Genomic DNA, 13,936 nt, shown 5'->3' with positions numbered 1-13,936 from the left:
CTGTTTGGTAAAAAAAAAAAAAAAATTACGTTTATTTATTTATTTTTATAATTTTTTAGTTCATCGGAATGCTACAAAGCTTGGTAAAGGTTTTGGCAATTGCTGTGTGAACACACACACACACACAAAAAAAGGTTAAATGGTCCTGAAAAAAATCACACTTCTATTTTTCGAGGTTAAAAATGACCGCATTGGAAATGAAGGGGAGATGAAATTTCATCTATTGAAAACAATTGGTACTGCGCCGCAAAAAAAATTGTCTTACTGAAAGCTCATTTTTGGAGAAATCAACCTCAAATTTGGAGGACAGCTTGTTTAGATTTATGGCTTTGATAAATTTAAACGATTTTTGTTTTGTTTTGGAAAATATATATTTCAAATAAAAATTTAACGGAGCACGCCGACTTTTGGGGACTTTAGCTTATTCACCGTATTCCCCGGAGTTAGATAGTTCCATACCCTTCTCATTTCTGTGCGTACCGTAACTCTGTCTGACGCACCCACCGCTAGCCTAGCTTAGCACAAATACTGGAGGTAAATGGCTCCATCTAGCCTACTGCTCTCAATAAGTGACAAAATAATGCCAACATTTTCCTATTTACATGTTGTGATTTGTATAGTCACAGCATGTACAAATAACAAGGTCACATGAGACATCTTCTAACCGTATACATACTGGGAACTATATTCTCAGAAGGCGAAGATGTGGAAGTAAGGGTAGAATGGAGCTGAGGAAGTATGGAGGCCATGACCATATTTACTTCTACTTGGGCGGAGTGATTAGCGCAACACCTGAAAGCACCGTTGTTACTTCCGTCAACAAAACCAACTTGACTAGCTAGCTAGTAGCGAGCAAATCACTCCGCAGAAGTAGCAGTGCTTCGCCTTCTGAGAATATAGTTCCCAGTATGTACACGGTTAGAAGATGGCTGTGTCTCTTGTGACCTTGTTATTTGTACATGTTGTGACTATACAAATCACAACATGTAAATGGAAAAATGTTGGCGTTATTTTGTCACTTATTAGGAGCAGTAGGCTAGATGGAGCCATTTACCTCCAGTCTTTGTGCTAAGCTAGGCTAGCGGTGGGTGCGTCAGACAGAGTTTCAGCACGCACGTAGATGAGAAGGGTATGTATGGACTTATCTAACTCTGGGGGATAAGTCCAAAAAAGTCGGCGTGTTCTTTTAAAATTGTATTTTTGTGCATTTCTCATAACAATAAATGTAACATTTTCTAACTTTTTTCAAGTTCACTTTTTTCACATCAGCATAATCTGTGTGTGTCGTCTTTAAAAAGAGACCAAACTTAAAGGTCCTGTATTATGCCCCTTTTCACAAGATGTAAAATAAGTCTCTGATGTCCCCAGAGTGTGTATGTGAAGTTTCAGCTCAAAATACCCAACAGATCATTTTTTACAACATGTTTAAATTGTCATTTTTGGGGGCACAGAAAAACGGCTGTTTTAGTGTGTGCCCTTTAAATGCAAATAAGCTGCTGCTGGACGACCCAGGGGGCGGAGCTTCATGAGCTCGCGCTCAGTCTCTCAGGACAATTTCATCTCATGGAATGATGATAATATCAGAAACTCTCAGTAACGGTGTTCATTTCGAGTCGGACAGTAATGCCTACAGAGTCAGAGTGCTGTATAGAGATGAAACAGGTATAGTTTAGTAGTTTAATTACGGTTATTATAACGTATTTGTCATCTGCTTGTATGTATCCATTATTTATTAATAGCCTACAAGTCTGCTGTCTGAATGATGATCAAACATATACTGATGAGTTTAATAAAGTTTATTGTACACAAAAGATGAAGCGCCAGTTTTACTTCAGAAAATCACCGTAAGAGCTGAGTAAACACAGTAAGTTATAAGAAGTGCAAGTACATAAACGAATTTCGGTAGAGTTGAGGGAGCATTCCTGTGGGCGGAGGTTAGTCAAAAAACGGTTCTAGTGACGTCATTAAATAAGGAAGTAGAGGGATGTAGTCCAAACGGGCCGTTCGTTGTAGGCGACTTCTGTTAAATAAAATATCTCGCTTGGCATTGAACTTTGAGCTTTATAATTTTACAGATATTATTTATGCTCTAACAGCAACATTACACACTAATTAAAGTTTGAAACATGGGATCACGAAGAACGGGACCTTTAAGTCTGTGCTCCAAAGCATTAGATTTATGACCGTTTAAGTTGGAAATTTCATTTTCAGGTCCATGCACAAAAAGTGAATTATAACTAAAGTATAAATAGAATTTAGAATAGAAACTAAAATATAGTACAATCATTTCATTGAAATAATTTTTTTAACAGTACCAGAGGGTCAAATAATTTTTTTAATTAATTTTAAAAAGTGCGACTTTTAGACCTATAAAACTTATGAATAAAATCTTAAAACTATGTTTATAATAAATATAAATTTTTCTAGTTATGCCAAGCTCCACTTCATCATTAATAAAATATATTTATAAAATATAAAGGGGCCTGTGTTTGGAATTGAATACTAGCATACTGCACAGTATGCACTGAGTATTTAAAAAATAGTATGTGAAACGGTATATGCAGCCATATACATTCCATATTATGCTAAACTTGTATGATAATGAGTGGCACCCAGTTATCATCTGGATCTGGAATATAAAAGTTGCATTTTTAATTCAGTTAAAAAAACAACCCAAAAGAAATGTATATATTATGGGTTCATTCATCACACTGGGAAAGGTCGAGCACACTACATGGTGGGATACAGTTTCTCATGCAGTATGTTCAGGATGTATGCTGTACAACTCATTGCATACTGAAAATTCACATATTGCAATATACATATTATATACTGCAAAAATAGTAGTAGTATTATGCCATTGTTAAACAGTCAATACTTTACCGACATTGTATGTAGAAGTCTATCTAGAGGCTAAATCTTGTATTGCAAGATAAAGTCATGTTTGAACCATGTTTCAGATCCTATATGCTTTTCTGCTACTCCTAACAAAGCATGTTGAGACAGAAAGCAAAAAAAAAAAAAATCCAGTAACTTCTCTCAGTATACCCAAACATTAACTTTCAAAAGATTTGGGGGGCGTTCACACAGAACTTGTTTTTCCATTCCACTATTTCCATTGTTTTTCAATGTAAACGCGTGTGCTAGGCGAACATGTTTTTTCATCTTTTGCAGCATCTCGTGCATCACTCTGCAATCTAAAAGCAGCGCTCAAGTTAAAATAAATTCAGATTTTAAAAACACGTCTTTTTTCGTTCCACTGCCCTTAGTTTTTAACAGCACAAACACATTCTGTGTGAACCGGCCCTTAGTGTTAGTGTTTGGTAATGACATTTTAAGCACAGAATAAGTAGCATGTAATTTGTTATTTCTCTTTTTAAAGGCACAGTAGTCTACAGAAAGACATCTGCACTAAAACAGCATGCTCTTTCCACTAGTTGGAAATGCATTATTTAACAGTCTAAATATTCTTCATAATCATACATTTAATATGGTTAAGGAACATATACATTTGTGTTCTTTAATGAACACACCACATTTGATCCCATTTTACTGTGGAATCTCATAAAATGTTTTATATGATCAAACTGTTCAAACATTTGGCTGTCTGGAAGATTTACTGTGTACAGGAAATGTGGCACATAAAGGGGGAAAAACCAGTGTGTATACAGTACACAACAATAATAAAGATTAAGAAATATGGCAGTTAATGTTCGAAATGTATGAAAATAGTATTTTAGTATTTAAGTATATATACACATGTATAATAGTATTTGATCAGACAACTGGTGCTTTTGTGGATAGTGTTATGTAAGTCAAAGAAAAAACAATTCCACTGATAAAATCTGACCAGTTAAAAAAGTTAAATCAAGTTCAAGTAAAAATATTTATAAAAGTCCCAATTTGCATGTGATATACTGTTCTTCAATGCTGAAATCTGGTCAGCAAAATGATTTTTCTCCACTATAAAAGTCATTTAAAACACTTTTTTAAATTGATTGTAAAATGATCTGGTAAAAGTAAAAAAACAAAAAAACAAAACAGACTCTCAGTTCCTCTATAAAACAAGCAAAGTGAAACTTTCATTATCATGAAATCATGCACAGTTTGGGAAGTCTCATTTCTGGCCACAGGGTGTCTTTCAACCCAGAAAACTCAAACCAGACATTACTGAGAAGCCACAGAGGATGAAGAGAACTTTGAGCAGTGGCCGCTCAGGGGAGTTCAGTTCATGGGGAAGGATCTCTAAGAAGGTGATGTAGACAAAGGTCCCGGCCGCCAATCCCTCCAGCACGGCCTGGATGAAAGCACCGTCCTCCAGCTGAGCCTCGATCACTAGAATGCCGATGGCAATGCCGAGAGGAGACATCACAGCGAAGACCGTCACGTAGAGCAACACCCACATGGGCTTGACCGCGCTCTGAACCAGTTTCACCGACAGACTGAAGACAATGATGCTCTTGTGAACCAGGATAGCAATGCAGATCTCCAACACCTGAGCAGAAGGAGGAGTGGAGAAAGTGAAACTTGTCTTTATGTTATAAATTCATCAGTATACATTATTCTAAAAGACTTTCCTTTTTGGCAAATGTCACCAAGCCCTCTTATTTTATAACAAACCTCTCATATTCGGACATTGTTACATATTACAAAAGTAAAATGGGTTGGGAATTCTGCCTTGTGCTGACTTTGTGAAGTGTAATTTCTATGCACTAATTACTAGAAGCAAAAATTCAACAAAAAAAATAATAATAAATAATAATATTAAAATTCTGTCATTTACTCACGCTCATCATGGCTTACTTAAAAGCAATTTTGGCACATTGCAGCAGGATAAAAAGTATTTCAATACACTTCACACCTTTAAAATGAACTATTATGTAGTGACGTCACTAAAGTGAATTCCTCCAGCCTTGTGTGGTGACAAGTTTACAATTAGGTGTAAAGCCAAGGACGATAACTATAAAGATAACGACAAAGATATAGTTCTAAAAATAATTCTCAATATTAAAGAATAGCAGGGTCCATACCACAACTATAACGATAACAGCACAGAGAAGCGATATCGTTGGAATCACTTTCAGAACGATTTTCTTCAGCTGATGAACGATAAAAACATTGACAGCCAATCAGAATCCATCCTGCTGTAACGAAGCTCGAGCATTTAAAGTGACAGACAAGCACACGCTTAGAATAAACAGAACGATATCGTCCATTTATTAAGGACCAAGGTCATTTTCGTCGTAATTGTAAGGTAATTGGTAAAAAAAAAAAAAAAAAACATTTTCGTAAACTGAAATAAAATAGAAATTTCAACATAAATAAAAAACTAAAACTAAACGAAACTGACAACAAAACTAACTGAAATAAAATAATAAAATAAAACAATTAGCAAAAATAAATAATTGTTTGCATAATTAATAAGCTCTCATCCTGTACCGGAAAATCATGTTTTTCCATTCCACTGCGCTACTTTATTTTTCAATGTATGTCTCGTTCATGACACGACGTTCTAAAAACGCGGCACTAAAGTTAAAGTAAGTTCACCTTTTGAAAAGACGCGTCTCGAGACTCAAAGCAAAACCGCTTTCTGTGTCAACCAGCCCTTAGAAGCAGAAATGGCCAAATAAGTATTTCCATCATGTCTAGACCTTGTCTGGAGCTGTACCCTAATTCTAAGGACGATCACCATCTCATGTGAAACTAAACAAGATAGCACACTGAGCAGAAAACGGAAAAAGCAAATAGCATGTCTAGCCCACAAATAGATGTAGCCTACATTTATCAGAGTAGAAGTAAACTAAATGTCTGGTCTGAAGAGAATACATGAATATGAGTATAACTATGATTATATGATATTAAAAGATGCAATAGACAAAAAGCATCAATGGATCAATACAAGAATAATGTTTGAAAAGAATAATCATATTGATCATACGCATATTTTTTTCTTTTTCTCATATGCCACATTTAACGATTAAAGATTTCATCTTTAATATGAATGAGTATGAATGACTAATAACTATTTCAAAAATGCAAAACTATAATAACCTTGGTGTGGACGTTAATACAGTTATCTTTATAGTTATCGTTCTAGGTGTGAACGGACCTTAAGGGGAAATGGAACTAACTTAAACCATGAGGAACATAACATGCTCTAAAAGTAAGCAGTAAATTCTGTATCTGCCCTGAGTTTGGGTTGCTTAATATTGTAATTTTACATCTGTACTGTATATTTTCATATATTCTGTACCTTTATATATTATTTTGTGTTCCAAAGATAAAAGAAAAAGTAAGTCATACAGGTTTGGAACAACGTGAGGTTGAGTAAATGATGAATTAATTTTTATATGTGGGTGAACTGACCCTTCGACATTTATCCAGAGATTTGGCATCCTAAGGACATATCAGGACAAAACCCTACAAACACAGCATGATTTTGAGTCACAATGCTAAACCGGACTGTAAACCTTTGAACCTAAAACTTTATCAGTTTTCTAACAAGGTCAGCACAGTGACTCAACACAGAGTTGTCTTGTCAAACAAAACTAAACTCAATAAATCACCTTAGTGTCTGTGGTCTGCAAGCCAATGGCCAAACCCTCAAACACAGAGTGTAGAGAGAGAGACAAGAAGAGCATGAAGGAGCGGAAGGACGAGTGCGCATGAAAATCCACGTGGATGTGGTGACCACTCCCCTCCAGATCATTCAGCGAGGTCTGTCCGTGGGCATGACCGTGACCCGCGGGAGCTAAAAGAGGAGCTGTCTCCTCATTTCTGTGGCCCTCTGTGCAGCTCAGAACCATCTTCTCTAAGATCAAGACGGTGAAGAAGCCACACGCCATGATGAACTCTGCAATCGGGAAGCCCTCCTGCAAGATGAGGAGATTAGAAACATGGAATCAACATATTGATTTTAACAGAACAACTCCATAATTGATATAAATAATTCAGTGAGCTCACATCAAGGCCTTGTTTTTGTAGCACTACATGAATGTCGGAGAGGTAGTCTGGGATGATGTCTAATAAACAGGCGGCCAGGAAGACGCCTCCTGCGAAGCAGCTCACAAAACTCAGCACGGCTTTGTGGATTGCTGGAAACAAAGAAAAACACCAATCAAAGTCACGTTACATTGATTAATGGTGCCGCTGATTGACATGAATGGTGCAATCTTTCTCCAATCACTCCTTTTAGCTTATCAGTCAAAGTAAAGCAAGTTTCGCCAAAGGGATTTTAATCAGGAGCCCAGAAATAATTAAAAATACATCGGCAGAACTGATCATTTTATTTACTCACAACCTAAAGGTTTAGGTGTTAATGTAGCTAATTTGATCTTAATCAAGTGTTGATGACATTTTACTCAACTATATTTCCGATAACTCATAACCGTGAGAAAACCACATCCTTTTCTGGTTGCACAAGCAATTATTTGTGACATATGTGTCTGAGGTAAAGCCTGCAATCAAAAGAATACATACAGTATTTAATAAATTCGCAAAACACATTTGGGTTACTATAGATCACTGTGGTCTAAATTCATGTTTAGTAGCATTTTCTGCTTGTTTAAGCATGTTCACACACCAGTTTCACTTCCACCCTTATGTTCATCTGTTATATGCGAGTAAAATGTAACAGTTACGTTTAGAGAAAACCTCATCAGCTGACTCTCATGTGTTTGTTGTATAAAGCTGAGCAAATGCCTAAACATAAATAAAGACGGAGTAAATTCCTTATGGTTTGGTACAGTGTATTGAACCTATAGTGTATGGGCATAAGCATTCATATATAAACACACACTTATCTACATGTGAACAGATTCGTAACATGCATACAGTACATAAATACATGGCTGTGCTGCGATGAGGCGACAAATGAAAGAAAACATCATGAATAGGACCGTAAAAAATCGATGACAACACCCCAAAAGGACTTAACGTTAAATGATTATTTACCTGTTCCACTAGTGTCTTGAAACCATTTCATCCGCGCTGGGATGAAACCAAAAAATAGAGTTAAGAACAGCAGCCCAACCAGCGCTCCCACTTTCACCTGTAGCAGGTAATCCATCTCGACAATGTAACTCAAATTAAACTAAATGTAAACAAACAGTAGAGAGAGGACAGGCGCCTCTGCCAAACTCTGATTACTAAAATATCGGTAAATGTTCTAATGTATAGCGCTGTCTTTGAATGATGAACCCCATAATTTTGATGTTCATGATAGTTTAGCGGTTCATTCTGATCAGGTTTAACATCACACGACTTGCCAAAGCATGTTTAGCAGCCGTTCGTCCCGCCCCTTGTTTTTTTGACTTATACTTCCGGCTTGATTAATCGCTCAACGTTCAAACTGAACGTCTATAATGCTACTGAAATATCTACATTTCCGTAGTTATATTTAACATTTTAAATAAAAGTATGAATATTAATGATACATGTCTAAAATATAATATCTGAGGGCATTAAAAGAGTGTATTTTGTTTTTTGAGCCGCCGAGCGCCCCCTGTGGGAATATTATGTTACTTCAGTACAAGAGTATTTAGTTATTTCCATTTCTTCCAGTTCAGTCAGTGCTTTGACTGCATTGCACAGAGCTGCGGTTCCCGGTATGACTAAACCACACATGACTGCCTTGTGACTGAGAAAAAAAAAAAAGTCATATCAGCATTGATGTCAAATTAAATTGCTGCGTGCGTCTTATATTTATTTTACAGAGGAAAATAGAGAACTTGCAGAACTATTTTGTTTGTCAAAGCCTGAGTTAGTTAGTCAGTCAGTGACCCTGTGCTGTCAGTGTTCTTTCAAAATTACTTTCAATATTTTTATTCTTTATCTTTCACTTCTACCCAATTGGCTGATGGATTACCAATCATATACAGTTTTCCCATTCATATGCCAATAATAACTCAGCAAACATGCTCCTTTGGGGCCCGAATGGGGCCATTGCGGGCAGCCCACTGTGGGTCCAGGTACCGACGTGAAAAGCGGGGCACGTGTGGGCCCCACACTATGGGACCCAGGTGGGGCCCCAGTGGGACAGCCCAAAGTGTGGGCTGACTGTGGGCTGCCCCACACTAAGTAGAGTGGGGCCAGTTGTAGGCCCACAACAAACCCCTTAGGGTTACACCCACTGGGGGCCTGTGTGGGCTTTTGGGCTTGTCCACAGAAAGCCCACATGGGGCCCCAAAGGGTTTGCCCTTGCCCACACTGTCCTACAGAAAACCCACACTTACCCACAGTGGGCCCACACTGGCATGTTTGCTGGGAAATGTATTTTTAGGCTACAATATTTCTGGTTATCGAGTCAGAGCAGCGCTTCCACAGTGCTGAGACTTTTCACTATCGCTATTCACACTATCACAAACACTTTTGTTTTCTGTCAGTCTGTGCATAATGGTGGAGGGATTTTTTTCTCAGTAACTCTACATCGATATGCCAGTAGGTGGCGACAAGTGATTGTTTCTACGAGTGAGTCATTCTTTGTGTGAAGTGTGAGTGAGTGAAACTTTACGGCTGTGTACGAAATCAACAGCCTATACCCTCATTCACTATTCTTTACATACTTCACTAATATAGTTCATTGAGGGAGTGAATAAAAAATGAGTGAATGAATTCGGACACTGACTGAAGCTGTGTCTCAATTCATGCATCCTTCGAAGGACTAGGACTTCGAAGGGTATCAAAATTTTGTGCTTAAAATGTAAGTTGCTCAACATTAACTTGTTTATGGAGCTGTTGAATAGAAGCAAGAGAAGTTGAATAGAGGCTCTGGTGTCTGATTGTAGCTAAACTAACGAGAATGCTTTGTCAATTCAGAACTTTACTGATTGAGCTTTTACAATGGGAAATCCTAATGATATATTTGTCCATATTAACCCCTTTTAAGTAGCAAACAGAGATCCTTTTATTGAATGTAAAGTGTGTGATATAATGACATTAACATTTACATAATATGTTTTCTTAATATAAGCATTTACATAATGTTTTCTTAATATAAGCATTTACATAATGTTTTCTTAAAGGGCACCTATTATGCAAAATTCACTTTTACATGGTGTTTGAACATAAATGTGTGTTGGCAGTGTGTGAGCAAAACCACCCTAGAATGATAAAAATCCACCCAGTGTTTTTTTTTACAATCTCAATAAATCATAAGCACTGTCTCAGAATGAGCTGTTCTCAGATTCGGTGCAATGTGACGTAGAATTGCACAGGCCCCTCCCACGACGGTTGATTGACACTTCAGTTTGAGCATAGACCCGCCCTGAGTGAGCTGGACACAGAGTCCGCCATTGTTCGACGCTTGAGCAGCTGTATAGACAAGAATGTCTCCTAAGCGATTGAGGTGTGTTGTTGTTGGATGTAAGAATGAACATAGCAGTCTTCATTTACTCTCGTTGTTACTCGAGGATGGATCAGTACTGTTCGTGATCCAGCTTACAGTCTCCGGAGCGACACAGGACTAACGTTACTGATCACGACAGAAATGAAAGTGAGAGCGCGCACTTTATGAAAGCTCATCGAGTGTCGTTTTACGGATATAAGGTTTACCAGTTTATTTAGCACCCACTAAAAAGGTGTGTAATGTTATATATTTGTTTGTGTACTTTGCTGTGTATGTTGGTGATAATGAAAGGGAGAGAGAGAGAGTTTATGGATGAGACTTTAATGCTCACTTCTTATACTGTGTTTATTCAGCTCTTACAGTGATTCTCTGGAGTAAAACTAACGCTCATCTTTTGTGTGATGTACAATAAACTTCACTGAACTCATCAGTATATTTTGGTCATCATTCGGACGGGGTTTGCTACAGCAGACTTGTATTAAAGGGTTAGTTAACCCAAAAATGAAAATTATGTCATTAATGACTCACCCTCATGTCACTCCAAACCCGTAAGACCTCCGTTTCTCTTCTGAAGAAATCTTAAGATATTTTAGATTTATTCCGAGAGCTTTCTGTCCCTCCATTGTAAGTCAATGGACGTGTCACTGTTCACGTCCATAAAGGTAATAAAGACATCATCAAAGTAGTCCATGTGACATCAGTGGGTCATTTAGAATGTTTTGAAGCATCGAAAATACATTTTGGTCCAAAATTAACAAAAACTACGTCCACATTGACGCACCAGATAATACGTCAGCAGCGTCAATGTGGACTCGTGAACGCAGATGGAAAACAGACCGGAAGAGAATACAATGTTGAATAAAGTCGTAGTTTTTGTTAATTTTGGACCAAAATGTATTTTCGATGCTTCAAAACATTCTAAATGACCCACTGATGTCACATGGACTACTTTGATGATGTCTTTATTACCTTTATGGACGTGAACAGTGACACGTCCATTGACTTACAATGGAGGGACAGAAAGCTCTCGGAATAAATGTCTTCAGAAGAGAAACGGAGGTCTTACGGGTTTGGAGTGACATGAGGGTGAGTCATTAATGACATAATTTTCATTTTTGGGTGAACTAACCCTTTAATAGTGGATAAAAGCAGATGACAAATAAATTATAACCATAATTAAACTAAACTATACCTGTTCTATCTCTATACAGCATATATTCTCTGGCTCTGTGGGCATTATTGTCCGACTCCGAGTCGAAATGAACACCACAACTGAGAGTTTCTGTTGAGATTGTCCTTCTGAGCGCGAGCTCGTGAGGCTCCGCCCCTTGGGCTGGCAGCAGCAGTTAATTTGCATTTAAAGGGATACACACTAAAATGGCACGTTTTTCTGAGCCCCCAAAAATGACAATTTAAACATGCTGTAAAAAATGATCTGTTGGGTATTTTGAGCTAACATACATATTCTGGGGACATCAGAGACTTATTTTACATCTTGTGAAAAGAGTCATAATAGGTGCCCTTTAAGAGAATGTATTATGTAGCCAGTGTTATGTTGTAATAATACTTAATATTTTAAACAACCCAACAAAAGCATTGTAGTCAAGACGTTTATCTTAACTTTAGGAAGCTATTTGTGATATTTTTAAGAATTGTAATTCTTATTAAGTTTTGTATTAGCAGTCTTAAGAAAACAAATAAGACACTCTTGCTTGTGTCATACTATTTAGTAATATTAGTTATGTATTTTCTTGAATTTTCTTTCTTCTGAAAGTTAGTTGATTTCTTTCTGAATGCCCAAGTTTGACCTACAATTGCTTGAAACCTCACAAACGAAACGTATAGAACCTACTACTAGCTTTTGCTAGCTAACTTGCTAGCTTTTTTCCCCACTGGAACAAATGGTTCTAGAAAGTATTATTTCATGTAAGCAGGAATTAATTGCCTCAACCAGACATGTGATTCAAAGATGTAAAAATAAGGACCTAAAAAGAAAACTTGGCAAGTGCTGTTTGTCTGACAATACATTATTTTGGGGAACAAAAATATGAGATGCGGAGGGAAATTATATTTCTTTTGCATTCGCTTGCGAAATATTTGTGTTTTCCCAAGGAGCTTCGCTTGCAAAGGCATTGAAATAGGCTATAATCTTTCCTTCCATCTCAAAAGTTATACTTTACATGACCATATTTACTTGATATTTTCCACATTGGACCAAAAGATGCTTTGGTACAGTTAGTCTAACATGCCTGAATAAGTTATGATAGACTTAAGTCTTGAGTTTGTCTACATTAGATCTGCGAGCTCTTTTAACTGCTTTTTTTTTTTTTTTTTTACAATTCACAGTTATTCAGTTAGACAGCATGCAACTAATACTTTTTTTCCCCCTTAGCTATATTTTTTGAGCTTTGTTTTTAGTCATATGCATGTCAGAGCAAACAAACAAGCTGACTGCTTTGTGCGATTTGAGTGGAGTTAGTCAAAGGCATGAGGAGTAAAGTTTCTCATTTAATATTCCTGCAGCCAACCGAGCTCCATGCTGCCGAGTGACCGCCGCTCCCTCAGGCATCAATAATACAAGAGGAAGTTATTGTTCCGCTGCAGGCGACAGCAACACAGAATTAAAAGGCTTGTGGGGAGGCTGTGCTAGGCCTTTCACTCAACCCACTCAGGTTTCAGATGCTGTAGACAGGCCTCGGACAAGAGAGAGATGATTTCAAACATCAGTGAAGGGCCTGATTGTGTGGCCCTTAGGGACACTTTTGTTTTATGACAGCTGTAGGCGACCTGCTGGCTGCCACATAAGAAAAACAATACCCATGAGGACAAGGGTACCATTTTATGTCAGTGTTGGCGCAGGTGAAAATTACCTCATGAGATGTCAGATTGAGCAATAAAAAACGGCGTGTAGTGATTCAATCATGATTAAGTGCTTTATGTAAGCTTTTAAGCGGAAAAAATATGTTGATAAAATTTTAAAAAAGCACATAAAATTACAAATTTTTTAACTCAAATTAAAATGGAAACTGATTCTAAAGCTAATTCAAAATATTAGTAAATACATTAATAGTAAATAAATAATACTAAAATAACACTGGCATGTATCATTATAACCATAAAGAATAAGTGATGTAAATTTTTTGGAAAATCACCATCAAAATAACTATTATTCGATTGATTGTTTATTATGCAGCCAGTGTGCATTATCTATTGTATATCTACTGTGCTCCATTTTAGCCTCAGTCAAAGTAATGACCTACCTTTGTTACTCCTTTAATCTTAATTACTATGAAATTGCCTTGTGATACAAGAGTATACCCTCTTAAAGTTCCTTGGCCTTTCTCTTTTCTCATATTACATGCCTGAGCCTCTGGCCTCTCACTCCAGCACACAGTCAGCTGGCACATGATGGGACGATGTCGCTGAAACATGAAGCTTTAGCTTTTGAAGATCCAATTGAATCTCAAAGACTGGGAGGGGGAGCGGATCAAAAAGTGACAAATGCTGAGAGAGAGAGAGAGAGAGAGAGAGAGAGAGAGAGAGAGAGAGAGAGAGAGAGAGAGAGAGAGAGAGAGAGAGAGAGAGAGAGAG

The 13,936-nt window shown here is 37.3% G+C and overlaps 1 protein-coding gene across 1 annotated transcript; it reads right to left on the bottom strand.

The window, feature by feature from the left end:
• Window positions 1-2,630: 2,630 nt before the first annotated feature.
• On the bottom strand, window positions 2,631-8,315 carry slc39a1 (solute carrier family 39 member 1). Its single transcript, XM_084107784.1, has 4 exons — window positions 7,954-8,315; window positions 6,964-7,094; window positions 6,567-6,872; window positions 2,631-4,495 (listed from the first exon to the last, which is right to left on the bottom strand). Exons 1-4 carry the CDS (start codon window positions 8,066-8,068, stop codon window positions 4,142-4,144), a joined length of 906 nt encoding a protein of 301 aa, XP_083963910.1. The 5' UTR covers window positions 8,069-8,315; the 3' UTR covers window positions 2,631-4,141.
• Between the last annotated feature and the right edge of the window lie 5,621 nt (window positions 8,316-13,936).

The sequence above is a fragment of the Abramis brama genome (assembly GCF_963993115.1).
Source record: "Abramis brama genome assembly, chromosome: 3".
Taxonomy (NCBI): Eukaryota; Metazoa; Chordata; class Actinopteri; order Cypriniformes; family Leuciscidae; genus Abramis; species Abramis brama.
The sequence above is the reverse complement of the archived record's forward strand: the minus strand, read 5'-3'. Positions and strand labels throughout refer to the sequence as shown.

Excerpts from the sequence above, each read along its gene's own strand:
- slc39a1 (XM_084107784.1), bottom strand. The coding sequence starts at position 8,068 with ATGGATTACCTGCTACAGGTGAAAGTGGGAGCGCTGGTTGGGCTGCTG. Across the intron at positions 6,873-6,963 it reads TACAAAAACAAGGCCTTGAT|GAGGGCTTCCCGATTGCAGA; the intron begins GTGAGCTCACTG and ends CTCATCTTGCAG. Across the intron at positions 4,496-6,566 it reads TGCAGACCACAGACACTAAG|GTGTTGGAGATCTGCATTGC; the intron begins GTGATTTATTGA and ends CCTTCTGCTCAG.